This window comes from Canis aureus, chromosome 17 (assembly GCF_053574225.1).
Source record: "Canis aureus isolate CA01 chromosome 17, VMU_Caureus_v.1.0, whole genome shotgun sequence".
In the NCBI taxonomy this organism is placed as follows: domain Eukaryota; kingdom Metazoa; phylum Chordata; class Mammalia; order Carnivora; family Canidae; genus Canis; species Canis aureus.
Window position 1 is genome coordinate 33,851,147 of NC_135627.1, and position 21,074 is coordinate 33,872,220.

At 39.0% G+C, this 21,074-nt stretch overlaps 1 protein-coding gene across 1 annotated transcript in view; it reads right to left on the reverse strand.

Annotated features, from left to right (window-relative positions):
- Window positions 1-10,563, reverse strand: part of LOC144287905 (uncharacterized) — a 54,601-nt gene extending 44,038 nt beyond the window's left edge. Inside the window, exons 1-2 of the mRNA XM_077855396.1 lie at window positions 10,391-10,563; window positions 7,608-9,353 (exon numbers count right to left, since the gene is read on the reverse strand). Of these exons, the coding sequence (XP_077711522.1) occupies window positions 7,608-7,721 (114 nt within the window). The 5' untranslated portion in view covers window positions 7,722-9,353; window positions 10,391-10,563. The remainder of the gene's footprint in view (window positions 1-7,607; window positions 9,354-10,390) is intronic.
- Between the last annotated feature and the right edge of the window lie 10,511 nt (window positions 10,564-21,074).

Below are 21,074 nucleotides of genomic sequence, written 5' to 3' on the forward strand. Positions count from 1 at the left end.
TCTTTTGAACTGTAGCAATATCAAGAAGAGGGAAATTCTGTCACAGAATAAAATTATAGAGTGTGACCTGTGATGCAGTAGCAGCAGGTGGAACATAAAAATTTAGAGAAGGAATTTACCTCAGAGCTCCCTTTCTTTTGGCAGAAGTTTGAAAATCTAAATTCCATCTGATTTTGTAGACTAAGTATCAATTTCTTTTTGAAGTCCAAATGTTTGACTAACATATCACCTAAAGAATTTTCTAGGACCTTAGGACAGTTCTCAGAAGACATTGGTAATTTTGGATATGTAAAAATAAAGACAGTACCTGTTTCAAAGCCATGGATATTTAAATGAATATGCTGAAGCTAAATTAAATGCCAAACTACTCATCATCATGCAGGAAAGTTGGTGTTATTTAATATTTTCTCTTTAGTAAATTTTGATGGGTTATTAACAGACGTTTTGATAAATTCCTCTCTGGACCCCAAGCAGGTGGGCTCCAATTTCAGTCTTAACTAGAGCTATAATTTGTTGATCTTCAGAGTAGGAGCTCTTTGGACAAAGAGCTACATGGCCAATTACACTAAACAAGCAATTATAATAATAATTGGAAAACCGCTAACCTAGTTAATGGTTCCCAATGTCTGATCAGAAGATTCTTGGAATTAGTGCAAAAACATTTAAAACTTGGGTGTTCACTGAGCACTGTCTATACTATATACGTAATCTTTGGTGAATATTTGTGCCATCCCTGAAAACACATCAAGATACTATTATGTTTTAATAAGTAGGAAAAAAAACATTTAAGGGGTACCTGAGTAGTTCAGTCAGTTAAGCATCTGCCTTTGCCTCAGGTCATGATCCCAGGGTCCTGGGACTGAGCCCCTAGGTCAGGCCACCTGCTCAATGAGGAGTCAGCTTCTCCCTCTCCTCCACCCTCATGTTCTCTCTCGCTATCTCCGTCTCTGTATCTCTCTCTCAAATAAATAAATAAAATAAATCTTTTTAAAAAAGCATTTAAGGGTTATAAATTTATGGAATTTTTTGATCATATGTTCTCAAGCAACACATTCAAAACGAACAATTATGATATAGCTTAAAATGTTTTTACCTTAAAAAAGAATCCTCTTCTGCAGGACAGAAGGTCTATTTAGTTTTTTTCTGCAAGTGAGGCAGTTGTTGGGTTTGTTGTTGTTGTTGTTGTTCTAAGTCACAGACCATTTATAAGCACATTTATTATATACAGCATTGCAAATAAATAGTTAAAGGATATAATTAAGTCCAGCAGAATTTTAGCTCGCCTGAATAATGTGCTTCTGTGTGCTATCTTCCACCTACACGAAGTTCCACGAAAATCCCAGGGCTGTTCAAAAAATGAGAACGTATCACCTCGTCTGGTAAGAAGTGCAAAATTCTATCTTACTCTCAATTGCTGCAAATGTCCATGGTCGAACTTATCAGGTAATGTTATCACCTTTTCCCATTGCATGATGCTTTCATGCCGTTTTTAAAGATCCAATTTTTCATATGACTCATTGCAAGCCATCTCAAATCCTTTTGGGAAGTAGGTGTGGCATGAATAACAACGAACTAATTTGCAATGCCATAAGAGAAATAGATTCTATTATCAAAAGTTTTTAATTTTTTTCTGGATATTTTTTATGAATAATGTGTCCCATTGGGCCAAAACCTTTGTCAGGATGAGGTATAATTTTTCAATGCCACTTATTGACCGTTTCATATGTGTTGCTTAGAGCTAGGAAACAAGGATGAATTTGAATCACCTGTCATATTCTTCCTATGTATTAGCTCAGGAAATGGTGGAGAGAGTGGCTGGAGGTGTCCTCAGTGGCCATGTTCAAAATTTTGCTTTTTTTTTTTTTTTGAAATGCTATAGAAGCAGAGAAAAGGGAAGAGCTTTTATGGCACTTGGGAAAGTAGAGAGGAAATCAAGAAAGTTTTGCTTCATCGAGACATTTGAGATGTCTTGAAGGATTAGCTGTGTTTTACCAGGCAAAGAAGAGAGGGAGGTCACTCCAGGGAAAAGGATCAGAATGAACAAAGGCACACTCCCAATTTTCCTTTTACTTCTCTTGCTATTTTATCAGCTCTTCCTTTCTGACCCATCCCTAAATAATTGGGGTTATTCAGGACTCTAGCCTGGGCCCACTTATCATCTCATACTACAAACATGCCTTAAGCAATTTCATCCACACCCGTGGATGGCGTGATGCCCATCTTTATGTTGATGACAACTACATATGTATCTCCAGCCTAGATCTGCCTGTTTTCACTCCAGATGAGTATAACCAAAACTTTCTCGACATCTCTTCATTGGTATCTCACAGATACCTCAAACTCAACATGTTCGGAACTGAATACATCTTCTCCTCATATTCTTTTTCCTGTAACTTTTTTTATTTTGGTTACTGGCACTATGATCCCCCAGGTGCTGACACCAAAAACCTGGGTGCCATCCATCGTCACTCCTCCCTTTATCTCACCCACAGCCTCCATCCAATAAATCGTCAAGTTCTGTCAAGAGAGTCCCTGAAGTAGTTTATGAATTGATCTACTCTGTCCCTATTGCTTCCTCTTTACTCTTATCCTAAACTATATCCTTAATCTCTGTGTCCTAAATTACTGCAAAATAACTAGCCAGCAGAAGGCGAGGAGGGGACAACCAAGAATGTGTGGCCCAATGGAAATGCTACATGCTGGAAATGAGGCCCAGAGGCTAAAGAAAGTCACCGAGTAAGACTTGATGTTTCCTGTGGTCAATTACAGCGAGTCTAGATATCTGAAAGCTACAAACTGAGTATGCATAGTACACAATACTCCTCTGTGGTAGGGAAGTACCAGCAATAATTCTAGCAAGTCCATTTGTCTTAAAGAGTTGCTCTCTGTGGTCACAAGACCTGCAATACTGATGGAGCCTCCTAATGTGTAGGAGGTGAGGGCCTCTCCCCCTCATTTGGAACATTTATTAGTCTCCCTCAGGGACCTCATGACAAATGTATGAGGCTCCTATCTCAAGGACTCAAACAAAATTTTACCAAATTAATGAATGAATAAACCATATTTCCTCATCTGAGAACTGTTGATTTGTAGCCTTTGCCCATTTATCTTCACGTATGTTGCATACATTTGGAAAAGCTCATCTTTTTTTTTATAAAAAGGCTAACCTTACGTATGTCACATTTGCAGCAAAAAGATTTTTCCTAGTTTCTTGTCTGTGTGTATTTGTAGTAGTAAATTTGTCTACCTGTCCTTTTTCTCTCACTTCCAGACACAGGACTCTTTCCTGCTTTGGCACAGGCCCCAAGTGCTTAGAAATCCTAAACAAGACAGGGCAGGGGCAAGCCAGCCCAGAAGGACACTACAGATCATTAAAAAACATGTCTCCAAACTAAATACTATAATTCAGGCAGGGCTTTTCACTTTAACAGAAGACAATTCCACAGTTTAAAACATGTTTTTCAAATACAACACTCACTCAGTTAACTGAACATTTGGGATACGTTTTTAATATACCTCATTTCATCTGAGTATATCTATTTTCAGAATGGCCATTGTGCCAAGGACAAGTTGATCAAGTGACTTCTCCTAAGTGTCTGGCAATCCACCCTGATGACACACTGCCAGTTATCAAGAGCACAATCGAGTTCGGTAGAACTGAAGCTAAGCCCATAGGGCTGACACCACTGGACCTCCAACCAGTGAGCTAAGGGACATTGTTTAATGTCAATCTGGATTTTCCAATTCATTTAAAACAGCTATTTTTATCATTGGTGGTTTTTTTTAAAGATTTTATTTATTTACTTATTCATGAAAGACACAAAGAGAGGCAGAGACATAGGCAGAGGCAGAAGCAGGCTCCCCACAGAGAGCCCCATGTGGGACTTGATCCCCTGGGACCAGGGATCATGCCCTGAGCCCAAGGCAGATGCTCAACCACTGAGCCACTTAGGCACCCCATTCTTATCATTGTTATTAAAGTTAACCATGTTAAAGAATGCAAATGGTACAGAAGGGGGACATAAAAGCTGACTTTCTTCTTCAGCCCCCCATACTCTCCATTCCAATAAACATATTGTTCTGTACCCTGATTTTTTAACTTAATAATATATGCTTTATATGTTTATGGTGGAGAACAATAATCTGTATGTGTAGCTATTTTTTATACTGATAAATACTACAACAAGCCTCTAGCAAATATAAGAAGAGAACACAAAATCAAGGACATGTATCAGTGAAGTGACTATAAATAGAAAATGTCATGAATTCTAAGTTTGTGGAGTCCAACACTATAAAAACAAAGTTGAAATCGGAAATAAACAGATGATTTTCCAAGAAACTCATACATGATTCATAAGGCTTCCCTGGGACCTTGGACGCAGAGATCATTTTAAACTCAGGGTACACTGAGCCCAAGTAGGTCCAGCTGATCTACTTAACAGAGTCACCACGCCTGCCTAAGGAAATATTACACCTCCAATAAACTCATTGTGCTGTGTCTAATAAGTGACTAGCACTCAATATATATTTATGGAATGAAGGAATCCACTGTGCAGAGTGAACCTGTAATTAACCTTGAGAGCTTGCTTTCTGAAACCCTCTCCTTTATGGGAATATTACCCACGGCTCCTATGACAGTCACCATCTGCAAGTTGTATGTTAAAAAGTTCTTTTCTTTAGCCCTATCGTCATTAGGATTAGAGACAGGTCCTGATTTAGTAGGAGCTTATTTTCATGACTACACTTATGCTCTCCTGCCCAAATTGACCGAAGGTAATTAAATCCATCCTGGTTATATCAGAAGTCCAAGTTATAAATTTTCTCCCTGACAATTGATATTAATATCTTTTGGAGATGAGGGTGGGTAGTGTAAGGACAGTGAAGCCCTTTGGTTTGAGATCAGGTAGTTAAATGCATCCCCTCCTTGTGCAGAAATCTAAGTCAGAAATATTTATTTTTGCATTAAATGTTAGCTTTTATATCGTCCTTAAGGTGGCTTCTGATTATTTAACAGTGACCGAGTAAATACAGTTTCTGTTCTCATAAGATGCTTAAGATTACTATTTACTCAGATGGAAGCTTTGTTCACTGGGAGAGAGGGGTGGTATCTAGTCACCTAGGGGAGCCATGGTATCTAACAAAAGGATACTCGGTTTATTTGGAGGTGTAAATAAACAAGAATGGAAGTAGAAATTGGACTTCATTGGGTGAAAAAGGTTTTCATCAGATGAGGCAGAAAAGAAATGTGATCATTATGTCTGGTCAGAGATCTATGTCAGTAAAAGCAAGAGAAAAGACACGCACATTTCACTATTTCAAGGAGAGGGTTAGCCCTCTTTGAATTTTATTATGTGGTTTACTTGACAGGGAGGACTGGAAATCAAGACATCTTGGTTCTGTTCCCATAATTCGAATGCTTTCATGTTGCTCTTTCTGGCTTGATCAAAATATCCTCCGTGTGCAGTGGTTTAAGAGCACAGCTCTGCAACCGCCATTAGAGAACGAGCAATTCAAGTAAGTCATTACGTTTTAAGTACTTCTTAATTCAGAAATAAAGGAACTAAATGTAGGCAGGAGATTTAAAAGTCCATAATGACATCAGCTTAAATGAGGCTTCTGGAGTTATGTTGTGAAAAAAAAAAAAAGAAAATCTGCAACGCTCTGTTATTCAACAGCTACTCAGAAAATTGGAGCCCACAAGCAGACAAGCAGATATTGCCCAGGACTCGCTCCAGGTAGAGCTCATTTTACTCCACTTCCTTCTCTCTCGCCCTCACCTCAATGGCTGAAGCACCTGAGAGAGGCAGGGTTCCCCAGTATCAAATTATCAGACACCTCCTACTGCAACCTTGACCTCTCAAACATCTCCAAATCATTTAGATCTGTACTATCTGGAGTAGCAGTTCTCAGCTCTGGCTGCACAGTAGGATCACCTGAGGCAGTTTAAAAAAAAAAATACCATTGCTCAGGCCCTAACACAGGGCCTTTCAGTCAGAATCTCTGGCCATAGAGCCTTGTTATTAGTGTTTCTGAAAGTTCCATACGAATTTCTAATGTGCAGCAGGAATGGAGATTGGGGTCTGACCAGAAAGGAGGAGAGACATTCCCAAGATGTTGACCTTCAGCTTTGCTTCTGAGACAGCAGGTGTCCCAGGGGGTGGACCTAGCCCTGCAGGGATTTCTGAATTCCGGAGAAGCCTGGCTTCCTGTTACAGATGTGGGGCCAGACTAAATGCAGAGAGGAGTCCTACCTTATCTCTTCCCTAACCACCCCCCACCCCCCACCCCGCAAGAGTGGCAGGGGCTGGGGATGGCAAAGAAATAATTACCTCTGGACTCCCCTAAATCAAAATCCAGAATCATGTGGAAGGGTAGAGGCCTAAGGAATGTCTTAGAGAAACTACAATTTTGTGTCATCTGTTTAATTTCAGACCAGTTCTCAGAGATGGGATTCGATGTGCTCAGCAATTTTCACATCTCATTTCACTGGCACATCAACCTCTTTGAGCTAGGGTTAATAGCCCATTTTATAGACGAGGAAACAGAGACAATTCAGAGAGTTTCAGTAATCAACACAAAATCACCCTTCTGGGAAGTGGCCAAATTAGTATATTTACGCTCAAGTCTTTCTTATTCCAAATGCCATGTTTTTCTATTAGCCTGGACAGCTACCCTCAGCACGCTGCCTCACTGCCAGTGAGCAACCAAGCCATGGCCTTGAGTGGGAGGCAAACCAGTCTGTCTCCATGATACTACGATCACCGTCTCTAGTTTTGAGCATGTTGCTGAGCTTTCAAACATTTTGGTGTTTTTAACCCAAAAGTAAATCTCTCAAGACAATTTCTTAGATAAGGAATAAAAGCAAAGCATCTCTCTCTCAGACTCAAGGCTTCTCAAACCGGTTTTGAGAATTCAGCTACCTGTGCCCAACACACACTCTCACAAATTGGTGACTCTTTTTCCTTCTGAAGCCAAGAAGAAACAGAGGGATTCCAGAAAGGAAGAAGACGGAAGCTCATGAGATTCTCTGGCACAGAAAAACTGCTTCCATATACTCTACTCCTTGAAGAATGAGATAAATAGGTAAAGAGAGTGCCAAAGAGCTTGTGAGGAAATTAAGAATGCCTGCCGCTTCACCGTATGTTCCAATAATTAAAGATTGATTTATGGTCACAAACACTTTTAAATGGATGGAGCTAAACTTTATTCTCATCTTAATCTGAATTATTTTAATTATCAGAGAATGGAAGTTTTAACTGGGGCTGATTTTAAAAGGATGATTTCTGAATGGTGGCAAGCCTGGCTAAGATATGCACAACAGCCAGAACATAAAGTAGTTGGAGGTAAAGTTGAAAAATAATCTAAAAAATCAAAAAAAAAAAAAAAAAAGAAAAATAATCTATTTTTCTTTTTGATGCATTTTTTAAACGAATAAGCAAAATTCCATATATGAAACTACCAGATTTGTGTTTCATACTTTGAGCAGCTCTGATCCTTACGTGGGACTTTATTTAAAATCTCAGTGACAGTGTCTTTTTTTATTGATTTTTTTCAATACTAGAGTACTGAATAAAATTGATCAAGATGGGAGGAAAGACAAATCTTACCTGCTTTGCAATGTGCTTAGCCAGGGCTCCTGCGAGATAAGGATACTCACAGTCCTTGGGCAGCCACGTAGGATCAGAGGTGGTCCAAGTTCCTGAGTAAGTGTCTTGTAGCATAGAGGATCTTCAATGCTCCAGAAGCTCTTAAGTTTGTGATACAAATATTTAATTTTCTGAGTAGCATCCCGTGAAAAATGTTGGGATCCCTCCAGACAGGAAGCAACAGCTAATGTAAAATCAAACATTTCTACTGTACATGGCCTAATCTAGAGCTATAGTATCTAGATTTGTTAGCACAGCTTACAACTGAGCTTCCCCTTCGTTCAGCTTATGCTGCCCAGAAGTGGAGAACTCCTGCCCTGTTTAACCGGACATTCTCCAGCAGGAGAAAGAGGCATGTATTGTGGCCTGATCTTCCCCTGGTATTTCTACAGGCAAGCAAGAAAGGGCCACCATACAAAATCCATGGGATTCCTATGTTCGATACCACACTCCTGGAATGTTCAATATTCACAGAATTTCAATAGTTAATAGGTGAATAACAATTAAATTCTAACATATATTTTACTTAAGATTTGATCCAAGAGAAAATCTGAGTTTTTTGAAAGCAGAATGTGTCGTTAAGAAAAACACATTCACATCATAATCAAATACACACACACATATTTGGCAGTAAAATATGTACGTATGTTTGCCAATTATATATACAGTTGACAATTAAGTACAGATACTTGAGATTTTCAAACATCGGCTCTTTGAAGAAATAAAACGCCTTTGAATGATCACCCTATTACATACCCTGGCAAATAAACATAAAGGCAACTATTTAAGAATGAGCATGAGGGCCTATGCTGAGTAGAAAGCATGGCATTCTAGGATTACAATGATAATTCTACTTTTACAAAATTGAACCATACAGCATTGTTAGCCCTAAGTGCCTTTCCCTTGGAGGTTATATAAAAGAATGACAGTATATTGAATGACCTTTAATTATTCAGTTTCCTTCTAAGGATACTGATCTGATTCTAGATCCAACTGTGGGCCAGAGAAACTCAAAGAGAATAGTAGCAGAGAAACAAATAAATTGAAAAACACGAGCACCAGATCCGTTTCCTTCAGACAATTCCTTTCGCTCTTTAGGGCACATTTCTATTCGTCCTCCCTCCCTCCCTCCCTCTTCGAAATAAATAAGTTTAATAACCCCAACAGTGAGTGGCAAATTGGAATTTTAAATTTCGAAGGGCTCTGAGGGCTGCAGGTAAGGCGCGGATAGCAACTGGCTGGCGAGTCAAGTTTCACCTTCCGAAAACACAACCCACCTCTTGCACTACCTGCTTTGGGCCTCGGCAACAGGCAGCTGGTGGCGTGGCAGCCCCAGAGTGGCCTGTACCACTGCTTTCTACACGAGGTGGGGATGAAATGTGAGAGGAGAGCAGTGTTCCAGAAGTACAGCAGCCCAGCAAGGTCAATGGTACTCTGGGGTGCAGGTGGGGGTGGGTGGGAGGAGGGGTCCTCTGTTCTCTCCAGGCTCCAGAAAGTATGAACTACAGGCTGGACATCTCTGACAAGCAGCTAGTCTGTCCTCGCCAGCATTCAGCACCCAGAGCCCGCTAGGCCACCTCCAGCCCGCTGAGTTCCCCACAGAGGTTCCCGAGTAGGCTGGCCCGACTTCGGCTCCGGTTGCGGTTGCGGTTGCGCGCTCCCCGCTGCACAGGCAGGCATTGCCGGCAGAGGGAATTCTCCCCAGCCCTGCGTGGAACAAAAAAGCATTCTTAAGTGTGGGAGGTGGTGCAGGCGATGATGTTTCGAAGACCAGGGCAGATGGTAAAGAAAGGCAAGTTTGGAATTTATAGAGAGGCAGCACTAGAACAATGTTTTTGAGTTCAACCTAAGGTCAGTAGAGTTTGCTAGATATGAGAAACATGGAAATAAATGTTCTTTCTCTTTTCCAAGTGATTTGAGGAAAATATTCGCTCTGAGAAAGCACTTCCTTATGCTTCCCGAGATGAAAAGAAGGTTTCTATTTATGTAGTATCCAAATGTCCTGGTGAGAAGCAAAACTTATTTGTCAAACACACTGAACCTACCCACCCATATTGACTCATCCACTGTCTTAGATGTACTCTGCAATCCAAAATCTTTAAAAAGGAAAATCACATAATTTGTTGCTGTTTCTTCCCAGATAGTACTTATTCTGACTTTTGTAGCTTTGTGGGCTTTTTTTTTTTTTTTTTTCTACTTCACTATGTTACTTTTAAAAAGCTTTTTGGTTTATTGCTAATTTCCCCCTTTTCAGGCTTGGTTGTACAATATGGTATGTGTGTTGGCTTGTAATTTTGAAGCTGAATTTATGGGCCTGCTATAGTTCAAATGATATTCTATTTTTGCTTGTTTTATTTTTGCCTGGGCTTGATATGTTTTATGATGCTCTTTCCTATAGTACTGGCATTCATATCTGGCATCGCCAAAATTCTATCTCTTATTTAATATTCCTTCAAAGTTTCAAACCTAAGTATTTTGTTCTCTTTTGTGTGATGTTGGAGCTTGTTGTGATTTTTTTTAATAACTGGAAACATTTCCTTCCACATCAGAAATTCAAGTTTGCAAGACATCCCTTTGGGAGTCTTTAAATGTGTATTTGGAGGGCAGAGAGGAGAGATAGCCAACATTGGATCTCCTGTCCACTGAGTCCTTGAGTCTCTCTGTACAGCTACGGGGGATGGGCTAAGGTTGGTGCAGGGAGACAGAGGGTCTGATTCTCTACCCCTGCGCTCCAAAGCACTTACCTGTCTGATTTCCTTTCTGCTCTAGTGAGACGTTGCCTTCTTGCTCCCATTAGTAAACACACGGCTTTTTTCTATGCTTCTCACTTTCACAGTAGAAATGAGCCAGGCTGCTAGTGCTGGGATATCTTATACAGGCTGACTTGACCCGCCAAGGAAAATTTGTAAACAGACGGCAAAACTGTAAAGAGGCTTAGAGAAACACAGGGCAGCTCAGAGAGATGGGTGCTTGCAATAACCCACGGAATAAACATCTTCACAAACCACTCCACCCAAAGGAAGCTATAAAAACCTTAATGATTCTCCAGGGACCCTAGATCTACCCTGGCCCTGCCTCTAAATAGCTATGCGACTTTGCACAAGTAACAACTCCAGGGCTGATTTTCAGATAAGCCAGAGTGAAAGGGACAATGGAATTTTCAAGTCCAACTTCTACTCTGGTATAGAAATGGAAGGTTGGAGCAACCGAGTTACCTGCCAAGATCATTAGTTGCTTAGATGCAGGTCTCTTGAGAGTCAATAAAAACATTTTTTCCACCATATCATATAGTTTCTCTCATCTATAAAACAGGAGTGTGTGCATGCGTGTGTGAGTGTATACACATGCGCACAAGTGTGTGCGTGTTTGGGGGTGGTGCTGATAGTTGTTAAAGTTTCTTGAAGTCTTAATGCTGTACATGTCCATGAGTGGCAGAAGCTGGATTCAGGGGTTGTGGGAAGCATGTTCAGAGCAACCATTCTCACCCCTCTGTCCCTTCTTCATTTGCCTCTTCCCTGGGACTCCCAGGTTTTCTACACCCCATCCCTTATTTCTTTTCTATCCCCTATTTCGTTTCCATTCATGATTCTCAGTTTGGAAATACCTTATCAGGACTTAGAGTTTATTTTGCATAATTTATTTCCTTTGGAGGAAAAGTATTAGAGATAACCAATCAGTAAATAAAAATTAGGTCCCTTCAATGAGAAAGAGTTTCCAATACATATAATTTTGTTGTTGTTGTTGTTATTGTTGCTGTTGTTGTTGTTAGAGAGATATACTTGGGGGCAGCCTGAGTGGCTCAGCGGTTTGGTGCAGCCTTCAGCCCGGGGTATGATCCTGGAGACCCGGGATCGAGTCCCACGGCAGGCTCCCTGCATGGAGCCTGCTTCTTCCTCTGCCTGTGTCTCTGCCTCTCTCTCTCTCTGTGTCTCTCATGAATAAATAAATAAATAAAATCTTTTTTTAAAAATGATTTTTAAAAAAGAGAGAGATATACTTGGAGAGAAAGAAAGATTTCGTTTCATATTTTGGGTTTCAGAGTCTTCACCCTTTCTATTAAAGTGTACTACAAATAAGTGAGGAAGCTGGCTTCTAGAAAATGCAGCATTGTAATTCCAGTGTTGTCTGAGGAGAAGCTAAAGCAGAGAGTACTCGTTGTACTAATGTGAAAAAGATGAATGACACCTAAATGGGTTTTCTTTGCATCACAGACCATGGTTAAGTGTTTTACATGCATTTGTCACTGCTATTAATGTAATCACATAAAACTTTCTCCTGTTCTCAAGTGCTTTTAAAGTGAGCTATTTGAGCTTTTGATTCTGCAGGTTTTCCTTCTCTTTCAAAATTAGCAAAGGTAATATGTAAGCCCTGAAACTTTTTTTTTTTTTTTAATGTAAGAGCAGAAGTAAAGAAAAGAATATGGTAGTTGCTTGGGCAAATTGAGCCCTGCGGGTGTTACCTTTCAGGGGCTGTTACCTATAATTGTAATAAAAATATCCTGAGAGGATCATAAAGGATGTTGCAAATATTGCAAGTGTGTTATAGAATATTAATGCCAGATCATCTCTGTAGGCCTTCCACATAAGTGTTTTTTTGTGTTTTCCCTCTGACTCAGGAGCTCACAGCTACCTCAGGAAGAAACACCCAATCTCAGCTGCACCCTGCCCAGCAGGGGCACCCAAGGATGGGGCCAGAGTAGTCATCGACCTTGCTATAGGACTGGTTTTCATGACCCACAGAGTTGTAACTGTCACCATGGTCTTCCTGGCACTGTGGCCTTGGGTAAATTACCTAACCTTTCTAAGCCTTCATGCCTCCTGTGATACTTCCCTCACAAGGCTCCACTGAGGTAATGCAGCCCCCCTAGCAAAGGGCCGGCTCCACAGATGCACTTACTGATTCATGTGCTTCTTGCCAGTGTTCAATGCAAGGGCTGTGAAGTTATAGAAAGGGTCCTTGCAGGCTCTTAAAGACTTACTTACCCTGCCATGGTCCGGAAGGAGCAAGTTCATTTTTGTTTTGTTTTGTTTTAAATTAATAGAATTTATTTTTAGAGAAGTTTGGGGTTTACAGAAAAATAAGGCAGAAAGTACAGAGAAATCTCATTTCTTCCCATCCTACCCCTACTGTCTGGGGTTTCCCAAATCTTAACATCTGCCTCATTGTAGTGTATTTATTACAAGTGATGAGCCAACATTGATATATTACTCTTTACCAAAGTGCATTAAGCTTCATTCTTATCTTTTGTACATTCTATGGATTTTGACAAATGTACAATGACACATATCCACCCTTATGGTATACACAGCAATAGTTTCACTGCCCCCTAAATGCCCTGTGCTCCACCTTTTCATCCCTTCTTCTCTTTCCCTGCATTTCTGGCAACCTTTTATTGTTTCATAGTCTTGATTTTTCCAGAATGTCATGTAATTGGAAGCATACAGTATTTAGCCTTGTCTGACTGGCTTCTTCCATTCAGCAATATAGATGCCAGTTTCCTCCATCTCGTTTTGTGGCACAGTAGCTCATTTCTTACTACTGCTGAATAGTTTTCCGTTGTCTGTAGATACTACAGATTGTGTATACAGTCCCCTATTGAAGGACTTCTTAGTTGGTTCCAGGCTTTAACAATAACGAATAGTTAAAATGAATAATGAATGAAACCTATCAATATTTGTACGCAGGTTTTTCCATGGACATAAGTTTTTGAATCATTTGGGTAAATACCAAGGAGCACAATTGCTGTAGGAAATGATAAGAGTATGTATGTTTAGTTCCGCAAGAAACTGACAAATTATCTTACAAAGATGCTGTACCATTTTGCATTCTCACCAGCATTTTTTAAATGCTGAAAAATTCTTTGGATGAAAGGGCACATTTCTATTATGAGTCACGAACATTTGCAAGTCTCTGTATTTTGTTTGCATCCAAAAGTTGGGGTTATTTGAATTTCTAAAAAACTCAAACTTAACATTCCAAAAGCTCCCTGCATCTGAAAGTTATTTCTTCCTATTATAAAGAGTGTAATGACCCACATGGGAAAATATTATTACAGGCATGAGAGGTCAAAAATTTATTAAAAGAGTAAATTAGATAATTTTATTTTTTAAAAATTTGAAATCCAATATACACCAAAAAATGGCAGATCATTCACAAAATATGAGGAAAACCAATGTGGAAAAAAACATTTCAACTGAAATGGTGCTGTGAAATGGGTCGTTCTAAGAGGATATAAAGAAAAGAGAAAAGAAAATGAATGTTGTTAATGGAGTCAAAGTTACATTTTGCTTATTTAGGTTATTTTAAGGTCGGGTGATTGCATTTTCATTGTTATACCTTACCTAAGCCAGAAGGACATCATAAGAGATGTCTAATTTTTCATGAGACAGGTTAAGATTGGAGAGTCAGGGAAGAAGGGAGAAGGAGATTGAATAGTGACCATTTTGGAGCTCTATTTGTGACAAGAGAACAGTTATCTTTGAAAGCTTTTCCTCACTTTGACTAAGAGTTGATAGACTGTGATGGAATGGCTTTACCTGAAAACTCCATGGCTCCTATGTGAAACTTTGGCTAGAAAAATCCCAATCTGTGGTTGGTCAAGTAAGAACCAGGCAAGCCCTTTGATGCATGTCCAGTTAGCCCACAGGTCTGTAATTTGGCAAAAGCAATGAATTGTTGCTGTAAAAAGTGGTTAAGTACCTTCTGATTCAGACAGCAAGCATGTCTACTTTGCTGCTTGGGAAATTAAATATACTGAGGTAAGACTGTAGAAGAAAGGGCAATAGACATGCCAGTGGGCAAAGTGACCATTACCTGAGTAGACCCCAGGAACAAAGAGGGGCCTAGAGGGTGTCAGGGCAGCAACAGTAAAAGAGTAGCTGTGACCATTACTCCACCAGAGAATAGCTCCTGCCAGTATAGCTCTTCCACTGGACTACTCACTCCCTGCCAGTATAGCTCCTCCACTGGATTTCCACCTGCCTTTCCTTCAGTGGATGATACAGTTGCCTATTTCCTACTGCCTTTTCCTAACCAGACAAATCTTCATAAAGTCTTTGAATGGAGAGATGACAAGAAATGTCAACTGGGGGAAAACTGGCTATCCGCAAGTTTAAGCAGAAGCAGATTTGACAGAGCAAAATATGTTGGGGCAAAGGCAAACACGGGATGAAAATCCAAGGAATACTAGGTTTGAGAAGACAGAGATGAAGAAATAGGAAGAAAAATAAGAAAACTGGCTGAGTTCAATCTGTTAATACCTAACAGATGATTAGAACAGAAGAACTTGTCATTCTTAGGATATATGCAGTCTCAAGGTTTCACAAATATTGATTGCTAAAATGGAGTTGTAAAATTTTAACCCCTGTCTACTTGAGGTAATGTTTCCAGGTAGTTAGAGGAAGAGAAGAAAAGTCATGCTGGGCTGGGTCTGTTCCCAGCTTTGGAATTTGGCAGCTTTTTCAGAGTTTCACTCAAGTTCTCAGGTCAAAGGAATCAAGTAGAAAAGGTATTCATGTAAACATGCTGTGTTTTTCTGTGAGTAACAGACCTACTCCAGTTATTTATTTTAGATTTGCAAAAATGTTCTCATCCCAGTAGCTTCAGGGCATATGACAATATAAAAATTGAGACTCTTTAGAAAAAATGTCTACACTTCAGGCCTCTTCACTAGTTTCCTTCTGATCCCCTGGAAAAAAAAAGATAAGAAATCCTGTAGATGGTTTGCATTATTTCCTAATTGCTGATGAATTTTAAAAATGTCTTAGGACACATCTCCAACTACAGAATAGTCTCATCAGTAGGCAATAATATTTTTTTCATTATCCACTGTAGATTATAGAGTATTCAATTTCCCCCCTACACTTTCTTCAAACACCTTTTCAGAGGTTACAATGTCTCATTCTCTCCATAGATTTAGTGTTTTCTCTGCTCTTTCTACAGAGTTTATCATTCACTGCATCTATTGATGAGCGAGACCTTGAAACTCTAATCCAAGGCACTGGACTCTTAGGAGAGCCGTACTTGGCTTTGCTTCATTTAGAAGGAAGGACCTCTGTGGTTAGTCATCTAAATATATTATGTATAAAAGAACTTGCATTAGAACTCTGACACTGCTTCTCTTTTACAAATGGGAATCTGTGAGGGAAGTAATGCATCATAGGTAAGCTTTAGAAGGTTAACATTTTGGCCTTTCTAGATGTCATCACTATCTTATTTCCTTGATGTAAATACTTTTCAAATATTTGCTTCTGGTTTTATAAAACTGGGATTTTGATGACTTATTTAGGATCATTAAGAGACAGTCCATGGATACTTACGGGCACCTGCGGTATGCAATTCATAGTTCTGAGGCTATATAATGGTAAATAGTAAAATAGGGAATAAAATATTTTATCTCTTTTGTCAAGTAGTTTGTTGCTTTTTTGGAGGAAAAAAAGGTTAGCCAAAAGAAAGCAACTTAAGACAATAGTTAAACACATGAAAAATAATATAATGTGGTCTCTGAACTATTGGAGAGATGCAGAAACAAAATCAAGAAGAAAGTGGAATGGGTTAGATTAAGTTATGATGACTTCCTGGAATACCTGAGTGAGTTTTGACCCAGATTTTGAAGGTTAGGTAGAAAATTGGAGGCATGACAAGCAGAAGAAAGAGCATGTTAAGGCAAGAAGGACATAGCACGTCTAAGACATGGGATTCCCAAGATAATTAGACAAAGGGAATGTGCAGGATATGAATAGGAAAAATGGACATAGCTAATGAACTTCTACTTCAAATGTATTTGAAATTTTGTTTTAGGATTAACTTTTCTTCTTGTATTAGTTAGGGCTTTGAAGTTCAAATTGTATAAATCAACTTGACATAGCTAAAGTGAAAAGAAAAAAAAAGATTTACTATATGGATACTGGGAAACCCCTAGAATCCTGAGGGGTTTAAGAGAAATTTAAAAGAACATATGGACATTCACAATATACCAGAAAGAGGATAGTCATGGGGAAGCCTCTCCAAAGCCCCCAATTCCCGACCAAAGTTTTCTCTTTTTTTTTTTTTTTTAGAAGATTGTATATTTTTATTCATGAGAGACACACAGAGAGAGAGAGGCAGAGACATAGGCAGAGGAAGAAGCAGGTTCCCTGTGGGGAGCCGCGTATGGGGCTCTATCTCAGGACCCCGGGATCATGCACTGAGCCGAAGGCAGATGCTAAAGCCCTGTGCCACCCAGGCGTCCCCCCACAAAGTTTTCTTCCCATCTTTCTGCTTCTTTTTTTTTTCCCTCTGTCTTTCCAAGCTATTGTATCTGCTCCCTGATCTTTGTGGCAGAAAACATGACCCGGGTGGTTATATCTTCTTTCACCAGCCCAGATTAAGGTAGTAATCTCTTAGGTTCCATTTAAAATTGTCAAGAAAGGGACTCTGCTAGGCTCAACTGATCTGGTGTCTACCCCTGCACCAGGAACACTGGAGTCTATTGGACATTCTTACAATATGTAAAGGCGGCTGGCAGAAACTTGCTCCTGTGACTGACTGAATGACAGTAAAAGATGAATCCCAGAGAAGGGAAGTCAATGTGTATCTACACACACACACACACACACACACACACACACACACACACAGAGAGAGAGAGAGAGTCATTCTTAATTCCATTGGATTCACACATATGATAGTTATAAGATAGTTAATGAATTAGGCTGCTCTACTGAATTATTAGGATGCCTGGAAATATTTTGAAGGATGGCATATCCTGTGGCAGACTCATGCCAGTCAGACAGGATTGAGGTAGTCCAAGCTCTAGGATTGGAGAATAGGGGATCGAGGGTTCTGGTAGAAGATGACTGAAGAGTCATCCTTACTGAATAACAAACTTACCATTTGATCCAATCAAGTAGACTAAACACTGTTGCATTTTTAAAGCTTTATTGAAGTATAGCTGATATATTAAAAATTGAAATGACAATGTATACATCTTGATGAGTCAGACATAGGCACACATCTGTGATACCATCACCATAACTCAAGTACTAAATATATTCATTACCTCACAAATTTCTTGTGTTCTTCTGTGTTGTTGTTGCTGCTATTGTTATTTATAAGAACACTTAACATGAGATCTATCATCCTAACATATTTCAAAGTGCACAATACTGTACGGTTAACAATTTGGTTGAATTATTTTTTATAGATCCCAGATAGGAAAGGGAAAATAAGGTCCATCATGAAAAAGAAATGAAGGGGTTCTTGTGTTAGCTAAGATTCAGAAGATGTTAAGTGTTCCACTCATTGACATTTTAATCTGGAATTTGTTTTTGATTTAGAGCAGAAACTATCCTTTTTTAAAAAATGAGAACAAAGTAAAATATAATTTCTCATTCTCATAAATCTTTTCCTGAGCATGCGCACTATTAGAAAATTTATGGACTTTGCTAAGATCTTTGAGCTAAATTGACCTATTTACATGCAGATTTCTTTTTGCCTTGAAAACTTCTTTGCTACTGATAGAAAATCCACTCGATGGGCCAAATGTTATGTCCTGTCAATAAACACTACACGAATTCATTTTCTCAATATGCCTGGAAGGCTCTAAGTGAGGTACTGAAATGTTTACAACTGTGGATATCAGTACTGTCAGCCTCAAATAAAATTGATTTCTAAAAATCAAGCTGGCAATGAACAGTGTTCATCAGCCATGAGTCATCCACTCGGCTGTCAGCACAGTACTCTACTAGCTTTAGCTTCTCTTGACTCCATACATATGGGTCACCAATATACCAGAATACATAAAGATCAAAGTACTATTGATGAGGTTCTACTGCTCTGGGTTCTATCTTAAATTGGTCCCATACAGTATCATATTAAATATAATTCAGCCTCAAGAAATGATTTAATTCTTCTTATGATAGAGAACATCAGGATTCACCTTAACATTATTTGTCTCTTCTATAAAAGAGGAATAAAAAAAATAAAATTGCACAACAGATCTGTGATTCTTGCTTCATTTCGACAAGAGATAACATGAGAAAGAGTAGGCATTAAGTCAACAGATGGAGGGGAAAAGTATATGGGGTTATGCCATAAAAAATCCTTACTATGTCTTTAAATAGAAGCTATTAATCAACATCATCACTGGTTTGTTCAAAGTAAATTAAGTAGTTATTTTCCAGATTATTTTTCTAATACCTAACAACATATTGAGGCAAGGTCCCACTCAGGAGGCTGAAATGACCTTGGAAATCTTCTTCATGTGGGCTGGAATATAAAGGGAGTACCTCTGAAAGCCTAGGTCTTACTCTGGACGTTCTCCAAGATTATATGAAAGCAAGAAAAAAAGGCATGAGGAGAGAACACAGGGAAGCTGATGTTTCAAGCTAAAACAGGCTGGATTGTGTTTCAGTGTGAAGGAACAAGGATGGGCAGCAAGCCTGTGGCCTCTGGGAGGCAGAGGGAACAGAGGAAGGAGCAAGCCCTAAAAAGTAGGCTCTGTGGAGGAAGAAACTCATCTAGTTGCCCAGTGCCTAAAATAATGCCTGGCGTGGTGTGAGGCTCAATTAATATTTGTAAAATAATAAATGGTTGGCTGAATAATGAATTCACAAAAGGTGAATTTACACAATTCAGTACAGAAAATAGACTCCCCTTTTGTGTCAACTTCAATGTGTGCTGCTTTTAAAAGTCTCTGACTATACTAGAGTGGAGATATGCAGAGTGGAAAGGGTAAATGCAAGAGTGAGAACTTATACTGTGCAAAAGGCCTTTCCTTTCATATTTCATTATAATGATTATCTCCATTATTACCATAGTAATTATGCTTCCATTAAGGGTTGAATCTGTCTCTCATTTTCTTTTCTCTACTGCTTGAGTGTACTGTATTTTCTCTTCTTTTTAAAGAAAAATTTCAGAAATAATACGAAATAAAATCAAATGTGTAATAGCATCATAATAATAGATATATCTTCCCCCATTAAAGATATTTTCTTTCAGAATAGTATTTTCCATTTACTATTTCTTAATCTTGGAAAAACATCTTATTGCCAGAATTAAACTCACTCCCCTAGTATTTGACACTACCCTTCTCTGACCCCACATTATAAGCTCAATCTCATGTCTGTCCATGTTTACACCACTTCCAGTTAAACCTATGTTTCTCTTGTTTCATGCCACTCTATTTCTTAGATTTTGGTTATGTATAGCTCCATATCTTGATGCTATCTCCCTTTCTTATGAGTTGCTACGCTCACTTTCAAGTTCTAGTGCAAGTTGTGATGTTCCCTTTTATCTGTGCCATCATTTTTCATAACGTTTTGATCGCATTTATGATTTTTAGAAGAAAGTCAATGTTTTGGGTACTATGCATAGGTTTTTTTAATAGGCATTTGATAAATATTTGTTGATTTTTTTTCTGGCTGTGGTTTTGTAAGTCAGTATTTCTTTTCATAGCTGCATTTAAAGGCAACTATAGCATAAAACATGAGATGCTATGAGTAGATGATGTGCTGCACATTCTACATGAGCACATTATAGGACACAATTTTCTCCATCCTTCTGAAGTAGAAGCATATGATCTGCAGCCAATGACTTTTGTTCATTCCAATGTAGAATATTATTATTTCCAAATTTCATCAGTCTTGTATTTTGCTTTGATTTTTCTTTCTGCCGAATGATGAGTATATTAGTCACCCCAGGTCAGAACTAAAAGTCTTTGCTTGAGTTTATGAACTTTACAATGTTTTTTTCAGAAGCAACATCTGGCTATAAGGACTTCACAAGACAGCTGCAGTGGATGCTGCGCAAGTGACAGCAGGTTACTGTGAGTTCAAACTGCTAGAGGGCTCTGCTTGTGCCATGATTTTCTCTTCTGTAGCTCTCTCCTACTCTTTAGCTGTCCTTCTGATAAGCTCTAAGTCACTCTCTAATGATGATGTCTTATAGTTAGAAAGGTTTCCATGGCCAGATATGGTAGTATGCCAAATTTAACATTGATAGCACCCTATTGATAAAAAGATGAATATTTGTAATATAATTTATTGAAAATGCATGTTTCTAGCTTTTGATAATGAGAAAGTAGCATATACCAAAATAATCCTCCTACCGTTGGCAATTATAAACCCTGGACAAAATATAAAACACAACTGCTTGAAGTACTGATGAACAACTGAAAGAAGGCAGAAAACGGAAGCAATATGATCCTTGAAATAAGGAAAACAAACTAGACAAGATTGTATGTATATTTGGCTTTTCTTTTTAGGGCAATGCCCAGTCCATGCAGCATATAAGGTCTAGAACTTGATCAGAAAGGAGAAGTCCTGTGCTGAGAAGTGAGAAGTCAAGAGTTCAGAGCTGCCAGAGCAGCTGGAAATTGAAGGAAGAAAATCTGCAAATGAAGCAGTCACCAATGGGGGTAGATCCTCAGATCTGCACACAAACTACCTT